At 47.3% G+C, this 21,832-nt stretch overlaps 1 protein-coding gene across 5 annotated transcripts in view; it reads left to right on the top strand.

Annotated features, from left to right (window-relative positions):
- The first annotated feature begins 578 nt into the window (after positions 1 to 578).
- Positions 579 to 21,832, top strand: part of LOC100025084 (zinc finger protein 850-like) — a 34,345-nt gene continuing 13,091 nt past the window's right edge. The window contains exons 1-5 of one of the 5 annotated variants that reach the window (XM_056825518.1): positions 579 to 1,657; positions 8,739 to 8,815; positions 9,409 to 9,535; positions 10,516 to 10,695; positions 13,532 to 21,380. In XM_056825518.1, the coding sequence (XP_056681496.1) occupies positions 8,744 to 8,815; positions 9,409 to 9,535; positions 10,516 to 10,695; positions 13,532 to 15,999 (2,847 nt within the window). In that variant the 5' untranslated portion in view covers positions 579 to 1,657; positions 8,739 to 8,743 and the 3' untranslated portion in view covers positions 16,000 to 21,380. Of the gene's footprint in view, positions 1,658 to 8,738; positions 8,816 to 9,354; positions 9,536 to 10,515; positions 10,696 to 13,531; positions 21,381 to 21,832 lie in introns of those variants that run through there. The other 4 variants (XM_056825519.1, XM_056825517.1, XM_056825521.1 and 1 more) reach the window with 4 other exon arrangements.

Below are 21,832 nucleotides of genomic sequence, written 5' to 3'. Positions count from 1 at the left end.
CCTCCCAGCTCTATGATTCCTTTTCCTTAAGTGTGCATCATTGCTAGAAAGAAGCAAGATGATGAGAGTACAGTAGCTAGAAGTGGAGAAGACCATTTTATTTTTATTTTATTTATTTCATTTTTTGAACCCTCACCTTATGTCTTGGAATCAATGCTGTGTATTGACTCCAAGGCAGAAGAGTGGTAAGGGCTAGGCAATGGGGTTAAGTGACTTGCTCAGGGTCACACAGCTGGGAAGTGTCTGAGGCCAGATTTGAACCCAGGACCCGTCATCTCTAGGCCTGACTCGATCCACTGACACTGAGCTACCCAGCTGCCCCCTGAGAAGACCATTAGCATCACTTGGATCTTACAGGAACAGAATTTGGATTGGACAGAACACTATGTTTGATGAGGAGGTCCGGAAGGACCCAAACTTGCTTTCCATTCCTCCCTCTCTGTCTCCAATGCGGTCATTTAAGAAGTGCACACCAAGTACCTGTGTGATTAATAAAGACCTCTACAAAGAGGAATGCTGGATGAACCCCTTGTACTCTAGTGATTCAGAGAAATGACAACATGAGGCTTTGTGGGCTGGGTGGCAGAGTGGTGAAGCATTAACCTGGGGTCAGTAAGTCTGAAAAGGACACCCAGAAACATTCCAGGGGATGAAAGGAAAGGGGGACACTCATACATTGTTGATGGAGTTGCAGTCTGATCTAGCATTTTGGAGAGCAACATGCCTAAAGGCTACAGAAGTATCCAAACCCTTGGATGCAGCAGCACCACTGAGGTCTGTATTCTGCAGAGAGGAAGAACGGGAGGGAAGGTCCTATTTGAACAACCATGTTTCTGGTATTTTCTTCTTCTGGATTTTGTGGTAGCAAAAAATTGGAGAGGGGCAGCGGCCCATTTGTGGGCAGTGGCTGACCGAGTTATAGAGTGTGGATGTAGGGCAACACCCTAAGAAAGGACGAGCTGGAGGAAGGGAGTGGACCGGTTGGCAAAAGCGATGTCACTGTGACCCTGGATGCAATCTTGGCTTCTCCACGGAAGTGGTTCTCCAACGGGGTGGGGGTTGGGGGCGTAGGAGGCGCCCTGACCTTCGAAAACAAATGCCAAACTGGGCATTTCCGTGTAAATGGGAGACCTGAAAGGCTGCCTGCGGGCCACGTGACCTCTGGGCTCCTGGGATCCGCCGAGGGAAATCGAGGAAGGAGGACGGCTCAAAGAATGAAGGTATGTGGAGCCCAGGGGAGGATTCGCCCCTCCTGGAGACTTTAAAGAGAGTTAGGAGCCTACCTGAGGGAGGCAAGCACAGGAACGGCGGAGGACGACGGAGACGAAGGCCTCCCAGGGGGCGCGGCCCCGGGAGAATGGGCCTGACCGTGGCCTGGGCCCGGCAGAGTCGGGGAAAGGGAGCCCATCCCCGAGAGAAGGCGTGGGAGATGGAAATGACCGCAGAGATTCCCTGCCGCCTACTTTCACTGAGGAAGTGCCAGCTTCAGACTCCGCCCCCCCAAGGAGGAGGGGGGATGGGGAAGGTGGAGGGCGCATGCGCCGGGGGCTGCCTTCGCTGTCCCCTCCTTCCCACCCTGCGTCCGGGTTTTCGCAGGCATCAGGACCACCCGCTGGCCTCTAGCCGGTGGGGGCTACCGTGGAGCGGCCGGAAGGAGGTGAGGCTGCGGCAGGGGCCGAGGCTTTGTGTCAGGCCCGGGGGTCCGGCTTGCGTGGGAGATCGCGGCTCGGGCGTCCTGCCTGGGTTGCCGCGATGGTGTCTCCCGGTGGGCGCCCTGAAGTCTGTCTTTGCGGCCGCTGGGCGGAGCCTCCGGAGGGGGGAGGGGCTCGCCTTGGCCACGAGCGGCCACAAGAAGGTGCTCGAGGCGGCCCGGCGGGCCGCGCTCCCTTCTCCGGCCGGCCCGTTACCTTTCCTCTGGGCGTCAGTATGTCTCCCTCCCCGTAACAAAATGAGCCAGCTGGCAGCGCCCGGCCCGGAGTGCGAGTTCTGCCGCCGCGCCGGGCCGGGGCTCTTCACTGTTTTCCTTGTCATTCTGCCTTGCGGTCCGTCCTCCGAAACTTGGCTCGCTCCCCGCCGCACTCTGGCCGGACTGCTGGGGGCGTGCGCGTGCGTGCGTGCGTGCGCGTGGCCGCTCCCAGCCTCTCGCTCGCTCGCGCCCCTCCCCCCCAGCACCCAGGGGGCCCCGAGAGCGCAGGAGGCAGGCTTTGGGAAGAGCCTGAAGTGCAGGCCCGAGTCAGCAGTCTCTGAGCCCTTGGAAGGGGCGGGAGGGAAGCCCTCCGGTCCTCCGGAGGCCTTCAGCGACCAGAAGAGAAGGAAAAGCCTGGAGAAAGGGGGTGGAGCTTGGGAGGCGCCGCCCCTCCTCTTAGCCCCGCCCCGTGCCCGCCGAGGAGTCGGGAGCTGACCGCTAGGAAGTGTCGAGGCAGGATCCGAACCCGGATCCACTCCAAGTCTGGCGCTCTGTGGCCTGGGCCTCGCAGCTGTCTCTCGGTGAGCTCTGACCCCAGGACAGAGTCTCGGGGACGTTTGCCACCTCCTTCCTGGCTCCTGGCTTGCAACCAGCTCACTGCTCTCTGCTGCTCCTTTCCTCTCTGTGGAGTTGGCTGTTGCATGGGCAGCCGCCTCCCTCCCTCACCCTCCCTTAGGCTACCCGAGTGGAAGGTTTGGGGGTGCGCCAGGGCTGTGCGGGTGCTGAGGCTTCGCCATGCCCGCGGGCTCCCCCTTTCCCTGCCTCCCTCCCCTCCTCCCCTCTCCCTGGGCCTCGAAGCCCTTGTCCTCCACCCTTGGCCATCTCAGCCTGGGCCTCTTCCCGGAAACGCCCTCCAGTACGGGTATTGGCGAGCCAGCGCAGTCCAGGACTTTGTCAGGAAGGCTCTGAATAGGAGCTCCCGTTGCTGGCCTGACATTGAGGGGACCGTTGGCTGCTGCGGAAGCTGGACCCTCCCTGAACTATCCTTTACTAGAATCGTCTGGGGCAACCGAGGATGGAGAGTCAGGCCTAGGGAAGGGAGGTCCTGGGTTCAAATGTGGCCTCAGGCTCTTCCCAGCTGTGTGACCCTGGGCAAGTCCCTTGACCCCCATTGCCTAGCCCTCACCACTCTTCTGTCTTGGAGCCAATACACAGTATTGACTCCAAGAGGGAAGGTAAGGGTTCAAACAAATAAAAGAATCCTGTAAACTCTGGCCAGGCACCCTGATTCCCTGACCTCTAGCTGTCAGGCTCCCTTTTCCTCCGTGTTTTGAAAGCTGGGCCGCTAGCTCCTGTTCTCTGGTGGGTTGACAGTTAACCGTGGAACTTGCAGAAACTGTTGAGAGCAGCCAGTGAAATGGTACGGAGAGAGCAGAGCCCAGGACGCCCAGGACAGAGCATCCCCGAGGCTGAGGTGGAGTGATGGAGAGAGCCCTGTCAGAGCCCCTGAGGGCTGAAGAGGTGGAGGATCAGGAAAAGGCCACTTCATTCTGCGAAGCCTCCTGTTTCTCCCTCTTTTCTTGAACCCCCTTTTCTCCTGCCTCCCTGTTGGGAGCGATGCTGGAGGAGAGAAGATTCAAGTGCTGCCCACCCCCTCGGCTCCTTTTGGCTGGACAGACTCCTCTTTGCACGCTCCGTCCTCCCTCGTCCTCCCTCCTCTTCCCCATCTTTTGCATTCTTCCTCCGAGACCATCCGAACCCCACAGAATCCCTCCCAGACCCGCTGCCTGTCCAGAGCTCTGGAAGGCCTCTCGGGATGGCAGGTCCCAGGCGGTGAAGGAGCCCAGCTTTGTTTCGGCCCTCGTTTTGGTCCTTTGCTGCTTCTCTCGTCTCCTGCGTTTCTGGCCACATTTTCTACTCCGCGGATCGCTTTCATTAAGAATGCTTAGGAAGTCCTCTACTGCCTTAAAATCCTTTTTTTCCACCTCAAGGATGACACTCAGTTTTTTTTAAAATCCTAAACACAGTCAATACTGTGTGCTAGTTCCAAGGCAAAAGAGGGGTCAGGACTAGCAGTAGGGGTCAAGGGACTTGCCCAGGGTCACCCAGCTGGGAAGGTCTGAGGCCAGACTTGAACCCATGACCTCCATCTGTGGGCCTGGCTCTCCATCCACTGAGCCCACCAGCTGCCCCCTATACTCAGTTCTGCTAGGTAGGTGATTCTTGCTGATAAGCCTGTATTCTTTGCCTCGCAGAGTATCCTATTCCAAGCCCTTCCTGTCTTCTTGTTTTTCTAAGCCCTCGTCTTCCATCTTAAAAATCAATCCAACGTCTTGGTCCCAAGGCAGAAGAGCAGTAAAGGGAGTCTCAGTTGAATGGTGACGGCCTCCGAGACTTCCAAAGAGAGTGAGCGAGGGAGGGAGGAAGTGGGCAGGCAATGGTGGAGCATCTCATAGCCAGGAAGAGTCTGAGGGGGATTGAAATCCAGCCTTCCTGACTCCAGATTCCATGGAATGACAGATGCTGACCATCTCTTTAGACATCCTGCACATGGCCCATGTGGGAATTTGTTTAGCTTGGCTTTGCCTGTCTGTCACAAGGCTTTGTTTTTTTCATGGCAAAGGAGATGTGTGAAGAGAAAATGAATCCATGTTAATTTTTAAAGTTTTCATTTCTTACATTTCCCACACATCGTTCCCCTTTATTTGTTATTTTTGTTTACTTTAGTTATGTTTTATTTTAATGTAGTCAAGCATGTCTTATTCCTAATCATCCTTTTTATTTTTTCAATAGAAAAAACAATGGCTGACCTCTTTTTACAACCCAGATAAGTACGCATTGGATTCCCTCCCCCTCCCCCTTTGGGCATTTTAATTCTTTATTACTTTTAAAAATGCAGTGCCCCCCCCCACACACACACACATCTAGAAGGCAGCATCTGGCAGAATATACAGATCATGTCTTTTCTGTTTCCTCTTCTCAGTTCTTTCTCTGGAGGCGAACATTCACAGGTTCTTCTGCAAATATTAAATCGGTAGCTGTAAGAATGTTCTCTTTTTTTTTTTTTAATAGTATTTTATTTGATCATTTCCATGCATTTTTCATTAAAGACAAAGATCATTTTCTTTTCCTCCCTCCCACCCCCCGTGGCCGACGTGTGATTCCACTGGTATCATAAGTGTTCTTGACTTGAACCCATTGCCATGTTGTTTGTATTTGCATCAGAGTGTTCGCTCCGAGTCTTTCCTCTGTCATGTCCCCTCAGCCATTGTAGTCAGGCAGTTGCTTTTCCTCGGTGTTTCTATTCCCTCAGTTTGTCCTCTGCTTATGAATAGTGTTTTTTTCTCCTTGATCCCTGCAGATTGTTCAGGGACATTACACTGCCACTAATGGAGAAGTCCATCACGTTCGATGATACCACAGTGTGTTTGTCTCTGTGTACAATGTTCTCCTGGTTCTGCTCCTCTCGCTCTGCATCACTTCCTGGAGGTCGTTCCAGTCTCCATGGAACTCCTCCACTTTATTATTCCTTTTAGCACAATAGAATTCCATCACCAACATGTACCACAGTTTGTTCAGCCATTCCCCAATTGATGGGCATCCCCTCGTTTTCCATTTTTTGGCCACCACAAAGAGCGCAGCTATGAATATTCTTGTACAAGTCTTTTTGTCCATTATCTCTTTGGGGTACAAACCCAGCAGTGCTATGGCTGGGTCAAAGGGTAGACATTCTTTTATCGCCCTTTGTGCATAGTTCCAAATTGCCCTCCAGAATGGCTGGATCCATTCAGAGCTCCACCAGCAATGAATTAATGTCCCTACTTTGCCACATCCCCTCCAGCATTCATTACTTTCCATAGCTGTCATGTTAGCCAATCTGCTAGGTGTGAGGTGATACCTCAGAGTTGTTTTGATTTGCATCTCTCTGATTATAAGAGATGTAGAGCACTTCTTCATGTCCTTGTTAATAGTTTTGATTTCTTTATCTGAGAACTGTCTATCCATGTCCCTTGCCCATTTATCAATTGGGGAATGGCTTGATTTTTTGTACAGAATGTTCTCTTGATTCTACTCATTTCACTCTTCATGATCTCTTGTGGTCCTTTCAAAATGTTGTAATTAATCTGCTCATTGTTTCTTATGTACAACAGTGTATTTAGCCATTCCCCAACTGGTGAACATTTTCTCGATTTCCAGTTCTTTGTGACCAATAAGAAAGCTGTTATAAACATTTTATTTTTTTAACCCCTCACCTTCTGTCTTAGAATCAATATTGTATATTGGTTTCAAGGCAGAAGAGAGGTAAGGGCTAGGCAATGGGGGTGAAATGACTTGCCCAGGGTCACACAGCTGGGAAGTGTCTGAGTAAGGCCAAATTTGAACCCAGGATCTCCCATCTCTGGGCCTGGCTCTCTATCCACTGAGCCACTTAGCTGCCCCCTGTTATAAATATTTTGGAACATATAGAGTCTTTTCTTTTCCCTTTTTCTCTGATCTCCTTGGGAAATAGATCCAGCAATCCTAAGAATGTACAGTTTTATAGCTCTCTGGGCATAGTTCCAAATTGCTCTCCAAAATGGTTGGATCTGTTCACAGTACCACCAGCAGTGTATCAGCGTCCCCACTTTTGTATATCCCCTCCAAAATTTGTCTTTTTGCCCTTTTGTATGTTTCTTTTTAAAAAGTGCTTTAGTTCTTTCATCCAGCTGGGACCCTTATGGGTGGGTGGTTGATCTCAAGTCCCTCCCACTCCAGCCCCTCTATCATTCCTTTTCCCATTCTCAACCTCCTGGTTTATTCCCATTCTCCTCCATCCTTAAAAAACTATCCTTAGTGACCACAAATACCTTATCTCTCTCCCTTTCTCAGCCAAAATCCTTGGCAAAGCTGTCCAGACTCAGCGCCTTCCTTTCCTCTCCTCTCACTCCCTTCTTTTCTTTTTAAAATACATTTTCTTGATCTCTTACCTACAATTCCGGGTTTCTCCCTTCCCCTCTAGAGGCCAATCCCTTATGATAAAACATTTAAAGGGAAGGGGAGGGGTAGGTAGCAGTGCAGTAATCTCCCACCCCCCCTTCTCAGAGAAGCTGGACATTCTGTGTAGTGCTGCTCACCCAGAGTTCCCTGGGTTTGGGCTACTCTTTCCTATTTGCAATGTTGCATGGTCTGTTTTCCCAGATCTGTTTCCTTCTGTTGGGATCAGTCCATAGACACTTTCTCATCCTCTTCTCTTTGACTCATTATTTCCTATTCCATGACACGCTCACCCTGCAGGGCTTAGCCATTCCCCAGGTGCTGCATATCTGCCCCAGAAAAGGCTGCTCTCCACCCCAGACTATTCTTTCTGCCTGCAAGTGCATAGGCATGTGGAACTTTCTCTTTACCTGACTAACAGAGCCTTCTAGGATGGACCCATTAGAGCTCCACCAGGCGAGCCAGCATGCCTGCCTTTCCACAACCCCTCCAGCATAGACAGCCCACCTTGGCCATCTTTTTCCATTTGTCAAGTGTGAAGTGAAGCCTCCGAGTTGTTTTGGTCTGCATTCCTCTTTGTAATTTGGAGCATTCTTTCAAAGTTGTTAATAAATTGGGATGATGTCAGAGCATTTGTTCATATCTTCTGACCACTTAGCTATTGGAGAATAGATGGATTTGGTCATATATTTCTATGAGTTATTTATAGATCTGGCACAGCTAACCCTTATCAGAGTTATCAGACACACACTTTTTTTCCCCCTTCTTCATTTAATGTTTACCGTCCTATCTTCCTTGCATTGATTTTGTTCACACAGATCCTTTCCACTTCATATCAATGAAATTTCGTTCCTTCTTCTAATACTTGCTGGCTCTTGTTTTGTTAGGAATTTCCTCTAGTTTTTGGACGTGGCCAATGTGAGAATTTGTGTTACTCTATCTGTCTGTCTGTCTGTCTATATTTAATCCTTATTTTCTGTCTTAGAATCAATACTAACTATCAGTTCCCTGGCAGGAGAGTGGTAAGGACTAGGCAGTGGTAGTTAAGTGACTGGGCCAGGGTCCCACAGATGGGAAGTGTCTGGAACCAGATTTGACCCAGGATCTTCCTGCTCCAGGCCTGGCTCTCTATCCGCTGAGCCCCCCAGCTGCCCTTAACTGTAGATGTTTATAACAAAGATTTTCTTTTTCCATCTTTCTCAAGGGACAAGGAAGAGAAAAAGGTGGAGTTTCATTGACTGGGAAAAAGAAACTTGTCTACTCCCAATTGTGAAAAATCTGATCTCGTTTTCTTCAGAGTTTTTTTAAGAACTGTCCTACTCACATCCGTTGTCCATTTTGAGTCTATTCTAACATGGCGTCAGATATTGGTCTAACTCATTTCTTCCCAACGGCTTTGCAAGTCTTTGTACACTGCGTATGAAGCAGGGACCCCTTTCCTAGGTCATTTCTGCGTCCTGTGGGGATCTTGGATTCACTCTGTCCACAGTAGAGTAACTGATCTCTGATCACTGCTTGACCATCTGCCTTGTCTCTCCTTCTGCCTCCTCCCTCTCCAGGGTGGGTGCCCCTAAGGCTGCTCTCGATTTTCTTCTCTCTCGGGACTTTCTCTCATGGACATAGGGACTGTCCCTATGTCTTTAGTGACCACTTCTCTGCTATTAACGCCTTCCTCTGTGTCCCCATCCGAAGCTCCACTTCTGAGCTCTCCAACCCCGGGAGATGCCCCTTTTCTGGGCAGGATTTGGTGAGTGAGTCTGGGGGGGGGGTGTGACAAAGTACACCTAACCAAAGGAGGCCAGAGGCTGGAAAGCCAGCCCACCCTCTTTCAGGGGCTCCTCCTTCTCTGGTCCCTCAGGTCTGATGCCTCATCACTCTGCCCAAGAGGGGAGCCCCAAGGAGGCTGGAGCCAGAACCCTGTTGGCCAGATCCCAGGTGAGTGACCGTCTTCTCTCTCCACCAGTCGCCCCTTTCCCACAGCCCTGACACGCCCGCTCCTGAAGTTCTCCCACGTGGTGGTCTCAGTGGCAGCGAGTCCCTCTTGGGCCATAGGAGGCAGGAGCCATCTTCCTTGCTTGTAGATGTCAGCAAAGGAGCTCAGACATCATCTGATAATGGATGGTCCAACTGCCTCCCTTTACTCTGAAGGCCAAGGTGGGGAGGGAGCAAAGTTGGGAATGGATCCAGCCAGCCTAGTATAGGGGAAAGGGCTGGCTTTGGGGCTAGATCTAGGAGCTGGGTTCAGATCCTTCAGTTTTACATGGAGAACCTTTGTCAGGGCATGTTGTTTCCTTGAAACCTCATTTCCTCACTTATGATTGATTGGACTGGATGACCACTGAGGTCCCCTCCAACTCTGATCCCTCCGGTCCCAGCTCTCTTGGACTCCCCATACGAGGCAGCCCTCTATGCCCCTCCCTCTCTCATGAACACCTTGTGGTCCATTTGGTGTCCCTCCTGGGCCCTTCCTCCAGTGCCTACACCCGCCTCTCTGCCCCTGGACTGGCAGGAGTGTGTTGGTGTTTCAGGAAGCAGTGACCTTCAGGGATGTGGCTTTGGACTTCACCTGGGAGGAGTGGAGATGCTTGAGCCTTGCTCAGAGGGAGCTCTACAGAGATGTGATGCTGGAGAACTACCGGAACCTGGTCTCCCTGGGTAAGGGTGCCCCTTCCTGGCCATCAGGACGGCCTATGTAGAGACCTCTGTAGATTGAAGATCCTCCCCTTGTGTGTGGAAAATGGATGATTCCCTAACAAGTTATAAAACTGTAGAATGGTGGCACTTCTGGGGCCCTTGGAAGTCATTCACACCAACTCGTTTACTTTATAGTGAAGAAAACTGGCCCAAAGTGGGGAAATGACTTGTCCAGGGTCATCCTGCAAAGGATTGGCAGACAGGGAATTTAAGTTGAGGTCTCTGCAACCCCAGCCCAAGGCAATTTCTAATTTCCTGCATCTGACCAAACTCCTCCTCCTGGTTCTCAATCCAGTGTTTCTCACCATCTGTAAGGAAGCAACAAGGGTTTCCTTGGCGCCAGGCCCTACGCCAAGACCCAGGGATACAAATACAAGCAAAAAGAAGGGAGTCTCTGCCCCCACAATCCATAGGAGAGAGAAGAGAAGGTGGAGTCAGAAGCAGCCAGGAGTTGAATAAAGGACGGCTGGCCCAAGCAGTCCCCCAAATGGGGCCTCTGGTAGGAACTCCCCAGTGGAAGAAGCAGGGAGAGATTTTCTAGGCTGAGAAGGCAGCTGAGTCCTGAGAGGAAGTCTGTTGTGCCAGAAGCTCAGCCAGGAGGGGAAATGAGCCCATTTTCCATTTGTGCAAACTCAGACCCAAAGAGGTCCTGACTTCCTTGAGGCTGGAGATGGTGAAGCAGAGACCAGATGGCCAGCTGGGGGGATGCTGCCCAAGAAACATATCTTGTGGAAAACGGGGTCGGGGGAGAGATCAGGCTTATCTGAAATGAGGTGCCTTTTGAGTCCTAACATTATCTGTTTCTCTGGAGGATCCCCCAGTTGGGTAGCTCTGGTGCTGCTCTGGGGGGGGGTTGTCTGCTGCTGTAGCCCCCCTTTGACCGCCTGGACTCCCCGGCCTCTGGCACCTACAGACATATCTCGTTTCTCCACTTTGAGCAGGACTTCTTGGCCCCAAGCCAGACCTCATCTCCTGGTTGGAACAAAGGGAAGAGACTGAGATCTGGGATCCCCTGGGATGGGCCACAGTAGGCACCTGTTCCTGTGAAGGAGGAGCCCAGGGATGGAGCCACTCCACTCCTCACTTATGTGCCGCCATCTTTGAGGCATTAGGTGGTGCAGGTAGGTGTATGGAGGGCAAGAGGGACCCCGGGATCATTTTCCCAATCATCCCAGGCCTCTTCTGGTCTCTGAAGTCAGGGCTGCCCTACGATAGGAATCCTTAACCGCCTGGCCTCCCTGAACTTTTAATGAATTAGTCTACAATGTTTTCCATGGTTATGTGATTCATGCTCTCTCCCTGCCCTCCCTCCACCCCCTCCCATTGCCGCGCAGTTCCACAGGGTTTTACATGTGTCGTTGATTACATGTGTCTATTTCCATATTATAAAAAATATTTTGCTAGTTGTCTTTTTAAACTAATATTTCATTTCCTCCCAATTACACATAAAAACAATTTTTAAAATTTGGGTTTTTTACAGTTTTGAGCTCCAAATTTTCACCTTCCTCTTTCCCTCCACCCCCTCCCCGAGACAGTAGCAACTGGATTTAGATTTTTGATGCGTGATTATGTAAAATAGCTTCTCATGCTGCTGTCTTTTGATATAATTGGGTTCCTTCATAATCCCATCTATTTAATTTTATGCATTTAAAACCATGATTTTGAGGAGCTGCTAGACCACAGTGCCCAAGGGGTCCAAGGATGAGAAGCCTTAAGAGCTCACTCTGTCTAAAGAGCAAGGCCATATTTGAATGTAAACCCAGAATGTATTGACATGCATATGTCAGCAATTATTTAGTGCCTCATGTAAGGATAATTTTTAGTGTTTTGACTTAAAATCTAAATAAGTAGACACCATGGGAAATTCCCAAATATAAAAATACCCAAGTCAGCTGGGGATTAAGGAATTAAGGAAAGGAGAGAGAGAGAGAGAGAGAGAGAGAGAGAATGAATTTAAACTGCTCTGGCTCAGGCTGAGCCAAGCAGTAGTTAAAGGCCTTGGCCAAAGTGGCCTCCCTGAGCCTAAGGGAGAGGGAGTCAGTCTTATCACTCACCACAAGACTGTCTCCAAGCTGGGTTCCAGTCCTCCACTCAACTCAATTTCCTGAACTGAGTTCAAAATCTAACTCAATTCTGAACTTCCAACTCAATTGCCCAACTGACTTTTTACCCCTCCCTTTTACAGAAATTTTCTCTTATGTCACCTCCCCTAAATTTTCACATCTACCAATCACAGTAGACACTTTTTCCCAGGACTGTCCATTCTTAGTTCTCATCTTCTTTGGTTCTCACCTTCTCTGGTTAGATTATATCTTCTGAGTTTTTCACACCGCTTTGTTAACCTTGCCTTTTGTAAGTTACTTGACCTTTTTGTGATTAATTTAACCTTTACAGGTACTTAGCAACTTTTTGTATTAGATCTAAAAACAGGCCTATCTTAAGGTTCTAGCTTTACTATAAGGTATGAGTTAGGGACTTTCATTGTTCAATCAGGAGTTTATAACTTTATCCTCCCCTAAGGCACTGTCTGAGTAGGGTGGAGTAATTTTAAAAGTTCCCAATGCATTCTTGATTCTTGTTAGACCAAGTATCTCCATTGTTACAATAAGGGAATAGCTAGACCAAATCTTCTAAAGTACAGTCTGAGTAGTTTTTAAGATTCATACTTGGTTTCTTCATCTGTCAGATGGGGGCGAAGCCAAACAATCCTTCTGACATGTGTCACTGACTCAGTCTCTGACTTACTGATCCTTGTCCCTGCTCAGTCTTTGATACAAAGTGTGATGTTGAAGAAATGATTCTCATCCCTGAGCCTTAGGCTCCTCTTCTGTAAAAAGTGGGGTCTGAATGAGATGGTCCCTGAAATGTAGGAGCCAAGAATCTGTACCCCGGCCTCCTTTATAGGAAAGCCTGTTCCCCTCCTGCCTTCTTCAGTCAGGTCCCTAAACCTCCAAATAGCTTCCCCTTCCTGCTGCTACCACTCCTCGACTGGCCCCCTTTCCATTCCCTTGGGATGACCAGGACCTTTGGCTTTTTTTCCAATGTCATTGTCACCATCTAGAAATTTCCTCTTGCCTCAAAAAAAAAAAAAGGATCCAGATATATTCAGACAGACAGCAGAGGGCAGAGGACACAGGAGGAGGAGCTTAGACACCCAGGTCCTTGTCTCAGATCTGTTACAAATTCAAGTCATAGCTTCAGGGAACTCTTGGAGCATCCAGGTCCCCATCTATAAAATGAGAGGCTCAGATACCATTCTAGTTCTAATGGGCTGAAAGCTCAATGAATGCAGAGAACCAAGATAATCCAAGAACTAGAAGTGACCTCAGAGACCATCTAGCCCATTCCCTTTCCCTGCATAACCAGTGGTTAGTCCAGCCATGAGTCAGTCAAGCTGGTCACACCTCCACATGTTGGGGTGACCCCTTACCCTCCAAAGGAGTCAATTCCACTTTTAGATAGCTTGGACCATTAGGCAACGTCTTCTTATGTCGTGCCCAGAGATACTTTTGGATAACTTTCACCAGTTATTCCTAGTTCTGCTGTCTGGGTCTGAGGAGAACAAAGTCAAACCTTCCTCTTGATAGTCCTTAAGGTCACTCTTGTTACCCTGTCAAGTTTGTTTTTTCTTGACCCTATTAATAAGCCTGTCCATCCTCATATATCATGAACTCAAGGCCTTTCATCAACCTGGTGACTTTCTTCTCTGTGCTGTCCTACATTTCACCATCATTGTTGAACTGTGATCTTAGCTTCAGTTGGATTTTGGCTAAGGCCGGGTATGAGGAGCTGTCACTTCCACTGCTTTAGGTGCTGGATCTCCCTTAATTCTTTCTGGTGTTGCCTTAGTTTTCTCATCTTCTTCTCTGGGCTAATAAGATTTGTGAGTCCAGTAAGGGTCAAATTCATCTTTTAGCTCACTTAATTCTGATTATTTTCATTCCTAATTTATTTCAGTTTGGGATTCTAAACCGAAGAACCAAGAGTCACCTCAAAATCAGGATGTGGGACCACCAGAGACATTAGGGGAAAGACTCGACCAAGACGTTCTCCAGAGTTCCATATTTGGGAGGAATCCTGCCCAGGAGATCCCATTGTGGAAGCAAACAGGAAACACTCCAAAGGAGACTCCAAGGAAATTCAAGAAATTGACTTTCTTCCACAATAAGGATCCCAGGGTGCAGATAGACCAGGACTGTATCAATGTTGGAAAAAGTTTTAGTCAGAGCCTTTGTCAGCTCAAGAGATCATGGAATGATGAAGAATGTCAGACTCTCCCGGCCCTTATTCAACATCAGAGAGGAAACAAGGAAGAAAACCCTTGGGATTGTGGGGAGTTGAGAAAAACTTTTAGTCAGGATGAACCTGCTAAGGGAATTCCTATTGAAGAGGAACCTTTCAAAAGTACTGGGTATAAGACACTCAGGACAAGTTCACACCCTATTCAAGATCAGCTAATGCAGATGGAAGATAAATCGTATAAATGTAAGGACTGCGAAAAGATCTTCTCTAGCCATACATGCCTTATTAATCATGAGAGGATTCATTATGGATGTAAACTCTTTGAATATAAGGAATGTAGGAAGGCCATCAAGCAAAGCCCACCTCTTGTTCAACACCAGAGAGTTCGCAGTAAAGAAAAACCTTATAAATGTAAGGAATGTGGAAAGGCCTTCAGACACAACTCAGTCCTTGTTCAACATCAAAACATTCACTCTGGAAAGAAACCGTATCAGTGTAAGGAATGTGGGACAGCCTTCAGCCAGAAATCATACCTTACCAAACATCAGAGTATTCACACTGGAGAGAAACCTTATCAATGTAAGGAGTGTGGGGCAGCCTTCAGACAAAGGTCATACCTAACTAAACATCATAGGATCCACACTGGAGAGAAACCTTATCTGTGTAAGGAATGTGGAGCAGCCTTCAGTCAAAAGTCTTACCTAACTAAACATCAAAAAATTCATACTGGAGAGAGACCGTATCCATGTAAGGAGTGTGGAGCAGCCTTTAGGCAGAAGTCACATCTTAAACAGCATCAGAGAATTCATGCTGGAGAGAAACCTTACCCATGTAAGGAATGTGGAACTGCCTTCAGTCAGAGGTCATACCTTACTAAACACCAGAGAATTCACACTGGAGAGAAGCCTTATTCATGTAATGAATGTGGGATAGCCTTCAGCCAGAGGTCATACCTTACTAAACACCAGAGAATTCACACAGGAGAAAGACCTTATCAGTGTAAGGAATGTGGAGCAGCATTTAGGCAGCGGTCACACCTCATTCATCATCAGAGAATTCATACTGGAGAGAAGCCTTACAAATGTGGGGAATGTGGGAAGGCTTTTAGGCAGAACTCAGTCCTTGTCCAGCACCAAAGCATTCATGCTGAAGAGAAACCTTATCAATGTAAGGGATGTGGGAAAGCTTTCAATTGCAAATCACACCTCACTCGACACCAGAAAATTCACACAGGCGAGAAACCTTATGAATGTACTAAATGTGGGAAGGCCTTTAGTCGGAGCCTAACCCTCATTGCACATCAGAACATTCACACAGGAGAGAAGCCTTATAAATGTCAGGAGTGTGGGAAGGCCTTCAGGCACAACTCAGGTCTTACTCAACACCAGGGAGTTCATACTGAAGAGAAATCATACCAGTGTAAGGATTGTGGGACGATCTTCAGCCAGAAATCATACCTTGCCATACATCAGAGAATTCACACTGGAGAGAAACCTTATCAATGTAAGGAATGTGGGACTGCATTTAGGCAGAGATCACATCTCATTCAACATCAGAGAATTCATACTGGAGAAAAACCTTATAAATGCAGGGAATGTGGGAAAGCTTTCAGGCAGAACTCTGTCTTCATTCAGCATAGGAAGGTTCATACTGAAGAAAAACCTTATCAGTGCAAGGAATGTGGGAAGTCCTTTAGGCAAAATTCAGTCCTTGTTCAACATCAGAGAATTCATACTGAAGAAAAACCTTTTCAATGCAAGGAATGTGGGAAGGTCTTCAGGCAGTACTCAGTCCTTGTTCACCACCAGAGAATTCACACTGGAGAAAAGCCTTATGAGTGTATTAGATGTGGGAAGGCCTTCATCCGGAGATCAGACTTGATTTCCCATCAGTTAATTCACACTGGAGAGAAACCATATAAATGTAGGGAATGTGGGAAAGCCTTCAGGCAGAATTCAGTTCTTATTCAACATCAAAGAATTCACACAGGTGAAAAACCTTATCACTGTAAAGAATGTGGGACAGCATTTAGGAAGAGGTCATACCTCATTCAGCATCAGAGAATTCACACTGGAGAGAAGCCCTATAAATGTAAGGAATGTGAGAAGGTTTTCAGCAACTGTTCAGCCCTTTATAACCATGAAAGAATTCATAAAGGAGTGGAATCCTATGAATGTAAGTAATATGAAAGAGTATTCAGACAGATCAAAGTCCTTACTCACCATAAGAAATCCTTACTAGGGACTATGGATGTGGAGTATACAGAAAATCCTTCATTCAGGACTCAAATCTTCACATCAGAGAATTTACACTTGAGAAAACTCTGGAAGTGTGAAGACCTTTAGTCAGAGAATTTTTCCTATACTGGAGAGAGTCATCAACTTCCTGAAGAGGAAGTTTCATTAAGGAGTCACTAAACCCTAAGAATACACTGCCTGGAAAAAAAAAAAAACTTTGGTCAGAGATCTACTATATTTCACCCTCAGCAAACTCATCCTCAAGGAAATTTCTACAAGTATAAAAAATGTGGGGAAAATGTGACTGGTCATGCCTAAATCTAGTTCTTCTTGACCTTAAAATAGCATGGAATGCTGCAAATAAAGAAAAAGAAAAAGAAAGAAGAGGGAAAAGGGAGGAAATATTCCTAGTGGAAATCTGAAATACCAGCAAAGAAGTGGAAGAAATGAGTCAATTAAAAAAGAGCTCAATGGCATGGCCTAAAGTGATGACTCCAGAAGAATCAACTAGTCAGTATTTATTCATTGTTTACTGTGGGTAAAGCAAAGTGCTGGGACCTGGAGATACCAAGACAGAAATGTCTGTTTTTGCTATCAGAGAGGCTACATTCTAGCAGGAGAGAGGATGGGAACAATACATACATACATACATACATACATACATACATACATACTAAAATACATACATATGTACAGACTTATCTATATACACTATATACTAAACAACCACAGGGCATCCCCAGCTGAGGGGATCAGGAAAGGCTTCCTCCTGAAGGCAGGATTTGATCTGAGTCTTGAATGAAATAGGAATTCTAAGATGAAGATGAGAAGTATATTCTAGGCTATGTGGCAAAGCCAGTGCAAAGGTTTGGAGACAGGAAATGGGGAAGTATACAAAGTCTTGGGAACAACAACTAGACTCATTGTAGTAAGAATAAAAGTGCCTCAAGGCTCCCAGAGTGATTGAGCTTATTTTCAAGTTAAAGAGGGAATTTAGAGCTTAAAAAAAAAACAACCCTTGAAAAGACTGACAGATTTGGTTCCTTTGAATAGAAGGCGTAATCTCTTAAAGCAGTGGATACTCTGAAAAGAGAATGTGTAGCACCTTCAGGGACAATCATTTAGTCAATCAGCAAGTACTTTTAAACACTTAGTATGTGCCGGATACTTTGTGGGTGTGGGAGATACAAATATAAAGAACAATCCCTGCTCTCTAAGAGCTGATATCCTAATGGAGGAAACAAGTGTATGTTTAGAGTGTGTGTATGGATGTGTGTGTGTGCACACGTGTGCATGCAAGCGGTGAATAAATACAAATATATTTAAGATACTTAAATACAAGGTACCTTGAGAGGGAGGGCAGTTGGATAAGGAAAGGCTTCCCATAGAAGACATGGCTTGAGCTGGGTCTTAAAGGAAGGGAAGGACTCTAAGAGGCAGAGATGAGGAAAGAATGCCTTCTAGGGAAGGGACACAGGCAGGGCAAAGGCAAAAAGATTGGGGATCATGTGCAGTGTGTGAAGAGGAGAGAAGGCAACTTTGGCTGGCCTGCAGCCCTTAGGAAAAGGCATGTATGATGAAGCCAGGAAGGGTCCATGGTGTGAAACACTTAACAGCTTACCCAAGAGTCAATGTTTTATACTGGAGTCGAGAGGAAGCCAATGGAGTTGAGTGAGGAGGGGCGTCTGTGGCCAGATTAGGATGTCAGGAAAATAACTTTGTCGGCCGGGTGTAGAGATGGATTGAGGTGAAGAAATGAAACAGGAGGCTTTTGCTGTAATCTGTGCAAGAGATGATGAGGACCCGAACTAAGATGGTAGCTGGGAATGGAGAGAGGTCAGTTCTGAGAGGACGTAAAGGTAGAAAAAGCAGGAATTGTGGGCGAGGGCGATGCCAGAGTTGAGAACCCAGGATGGAAGGTGATGATACCTTCAACACAAACAGGGAAGACTGCAAGGAGGAAATCAGGAGCTCAGGGTTGGGCTTGGGGAGCTTAAAGTGTCGATGGGACAGCTACTTTGAGATTGCCCAGTGGGCAAGATGATGCACGATTTATATGTATGGATACGTGGAAGCATTGGCATCCTGGGTTTATGTGTATATATGGAGATATATGTATGTATGTGTGTATGTGGAGACATGCCTATCTACATGTATCAACAGCCACAACATATACATGTGGGTATACATACACAGATACATATATATCTATTGGCCATATGCATAGGGATGATAGTTAAGCCTGGGGAGCTGCTGGGGTCATTGAAAGACTCTCAAGGATCGGTATAGTAAAGACGACTCTGGAAAAGAGAATGAGGCTGACAACTCTGTGCCTTTCTGCCTCACCTAAATCCAACTCACGTGCAAGACGTCCCCCTCATGATGCCATCGGATCCTTTCAAGGTGAACAACAGGAGAGGGAAGACAAGGGAGCCCAGGGCAGAGACTTAGGGGATGAACACCCATGGCTGGGAGGAGTGACATGGATGATGAGCCACAGAGGAGATGGAGGGGTTGCCAGATCACCAGTGGGAAGAGAGCCCAGAGAGAGCAGTGTCACAAAGCCAGAGGAGAAAGTGGCCAGGAGGAAAGGGTGGCCAACAGGGCAAGGTGAGGGCTGAAGAGAAGGTGGGATTCATTGTTAGGAAGGTCAGTGTCTGGTTGTTGTTGATTCCTCTAAATCTTTTGTATTCTGCAGCTATTCTTGGCTTGTCCATGAGAGAGAGAGTATTTGGGGAGGGTAGGGCTTGTTCTTTGTTTTGTTTTGCATGAGGACCTTGCCTCTATTCTCTGTGAGCTCCCCTTCCCTGTTCCTCATATCTACGATTTCTTGATGCCCTCTAATGCCATCTCCTTTACTCCAGTCTCTCATGAAGAGATGGCACCCTTTTCTTTGCCAAAAACAAGCCCTCGATCTCCTTGAGCCTTCTCCAGAGGAGACCCCCCCCCATCACCCTTTTCTCCCTAGTCTTTATTTTCTCCATCTCCTAGTTCCTTCCCTACTGCTTAAGACATACCCAAGTCTCCCTCATCCTGAAAAATTTCCCTAGGCCCCACCAGCTGCCCAAGGTGGCATCCAAAATGTCTCCTCTCTTCCTTAGTCATCTCATAAAGCTTGTCTACACTCATTGTCCCAGCTGGTTAATTTCTCAGCCTTTTATAGACTGGCTTCTGGTCCCATCAGGCCACTAACATTGCTCTCTGATATTATCAGTTAATGGCCACATCTAATGGCATCTTCTCATGACTCTTGTTCTTGACATTGATGACTTCCCTCTTCCTGGATACTCCTTGGTTTGGGGTTTTCATGGCAATGGTCACTTTTGCTTAATAATAACAATAGCTGGCCCACATATGGCACTTGAAGGCTTGCAAAGTGATTTTTAATCATGTCATTTGACTGTCATTCATCTCAAGATGTCTAAGGGAGTGCCCTTCCACCTCTGCATCCCAGACCCTCATTTCTCTTGAGCCTCTCTCTCCATGACCTTGTCAGCTCCCTTGGGTTTAATTATCATCCAGCCCTGTTTGGATTGTTCTCACATCCCTGCTTCCTACACTGGTTTCTCTCTCTGGAACTCCATTCCTGCATCACCAACTGTCTGTGGGACATTTTCACCTGCATTCCCCATGGACATGTCCTAGACATAAACCATCGTCTTCATCCCTCCCCCGACTTACTCCTCTGAACTTGCCTGTAACCCTCAGTGCCCCAGTGAACTCATTCACACTCACCCCAATCCAAGCTTCCAGTATCTTTAGGATCGGCCCCTTCTCTCTCCTTGTGATTGTCACCTGCTTGGTCTCCTTGCCTTCAATCTCTTCCTAATCCAAGGTGTGTTCTACAGGACAGGAGTCACTAACCACGTCACTCCTATCCTCAGTAACCTCCAGTGACTCCTCATTACCAAGCAGATCAAATTCCAGAACCCCATTTGGCATGCAAATATTGTCATGCCTTGGTCTCAGTGTCCCTTTCTGGCCTTCCTAACACTTTCATCCCTCTGTGCACTCTGACCCAACCCAAATGTCTTGCTGTTCTTCACATATGTTAAATTTAATTGTGGTTGGACTCTGAAATATATTATTAATTAGGTGGTCTCCAGGGATTTAATTTTTAAATCCCAAAATGAATTACCAAAGTAAATGGAATTTATGGTAGTTTATTTACAATATTTACAATAGAAGGAAGATGTTAAGGAATGAGGGAGAGAGAGAAAACTCTGGTTTCTTCTGATATCAGTTAGAATCTCTAAGCCCAGCCAGGAGAAGAGAGTTTCAAGAAGTTGGGTCTTTCCTGGAGGCTTCACACCTCCAGAAAGGCAGGGTCACTAAGTCAGCTTTTCACTCACCAGTGGTGTCAGTCTAAAAGAAGTCTGGGTGTCTATTCCAGTCACTCCTCCCAGTCAGTGCCCGAATGTCCCGAATCAATTGAATCTCCCAAACTCCTCTTCTTGTGTCACCTCCCCTAAATTTCACATCTACCAATCACAGCAGACACTTTTCTCCAGGACTGCCCATTCTTTAGTTCTCACCTTCTTTGGTTAGATTATCTTTTAGGTTACTTAACACCTCTTTGTAGTTCACCTTTTGTAGTTACTTAACACTTTTTTGTGGTTAAAATCTAAAAATAGATTGTAGCTTACAATTTTATCTTCACAATCAAGAAAGAGCTAAGTACCTTCATTGTTACAATCAGGAGATGGCTAAATCCAGTCTTCACATATACAACAGTCTGCCTCCCGTCTCCATGTATCCATCCTGGCTCCCCAATCCTGAAGTCTGCTCCCTCCCTCCTCCAGAATCCCTGGTTTCCTTAAAAATTTAGCTGAAGCCCCACCTTCTCCATAAGGTCCTTTCTGGTTTCCCCTCAGCTTCCCAGATGCTAGTTCTCATCTCCCATTGCCTCAACTCTAATTTGTATTTACCTGTATATGTACCTTGCTCTGCTTCCTCTAATTTAGAGGCAGCCAGGTTGCACAGTGGAAAGAGAACTGGACAGGTCAGGAAGACCTGAATTCAAATACAGCCTTGATGCATAATAGCTGTGTAACCCTGGCCAAGTCATTTCACTTATGCCTGCCTCAGTTTCCTCATCTGTAAAATGAGGATAACAACAGCTTCTACCTTCCAGGGTTGTTTTGAGGATCCAATGGGATTATATTTGTAAAATGCTTAGCATGGAGCCTGGCCCTTAGTAGATGCCGAATAAATGCTTATTCCTTTCCTCTTCCCAAGCTCCTTGAGGACAGGGGCTGTTCCGCTTTTGTGTTTCTATGCTCAATGCCTGGTACCCAGCAGGCACATAATAAAGGTTTGTTGATTCATTTCTTGCTTCCTCTTGTCCAAGCTAAAGGCTATCCTGAACCTGATGTTACACACACAGCACTCAAGGCCTTACCAGGGACTCCCTTCATTTGGGGTAGCCTGCCTGTGACCTCCATAATCTGGTGGGCTCACAGGACACAATGAACCCATAGTCCCAGGTGGGGGCTGGAGAAGGCAGCGAGATGGGCTGAGTAGCCCTCAAGAAGCAGCCCAAGCTGTGTACACCGACTTTGGGCTCTGACTGAGTCATGCTCGGTACTGTGGAGCTGAGCTGGACCTATGGGAGGGGGACTGTGAAGGGAAGCAGAGGTGAAAAAGAGAAGATCCCAAACTGGGGCAGACCAGTCCCCTTGATGTTGTGGGGGAGAGGAATACGGAGCCCAGATGGGGGAGGTGGGACAAAACCTGCCCTTGGGCAGACTCCCTACCTCAAGCCCTAGACCTGGTAGCC

Source organism: Monodelphis domestica, chromosome 4 (genome assembly GCF_027887165.1).
Source record: "Monodelphis domestica isolate mMonDom1 chromosome 4, mMonDom1.pri, whole genome shotgun sequence".
Lineage (NCBI taxonomy): Eukaryota > Metazoa > Chordata > Mammalia > Didelphimorphia > Didelphidae > Monodelphis > Monodelphis domestica.
The sequence above is the reverse complement of the archived record's forward strand: the minus strand, read 5'-3'. Positions and strand labels throughout refer to the sequence as shown.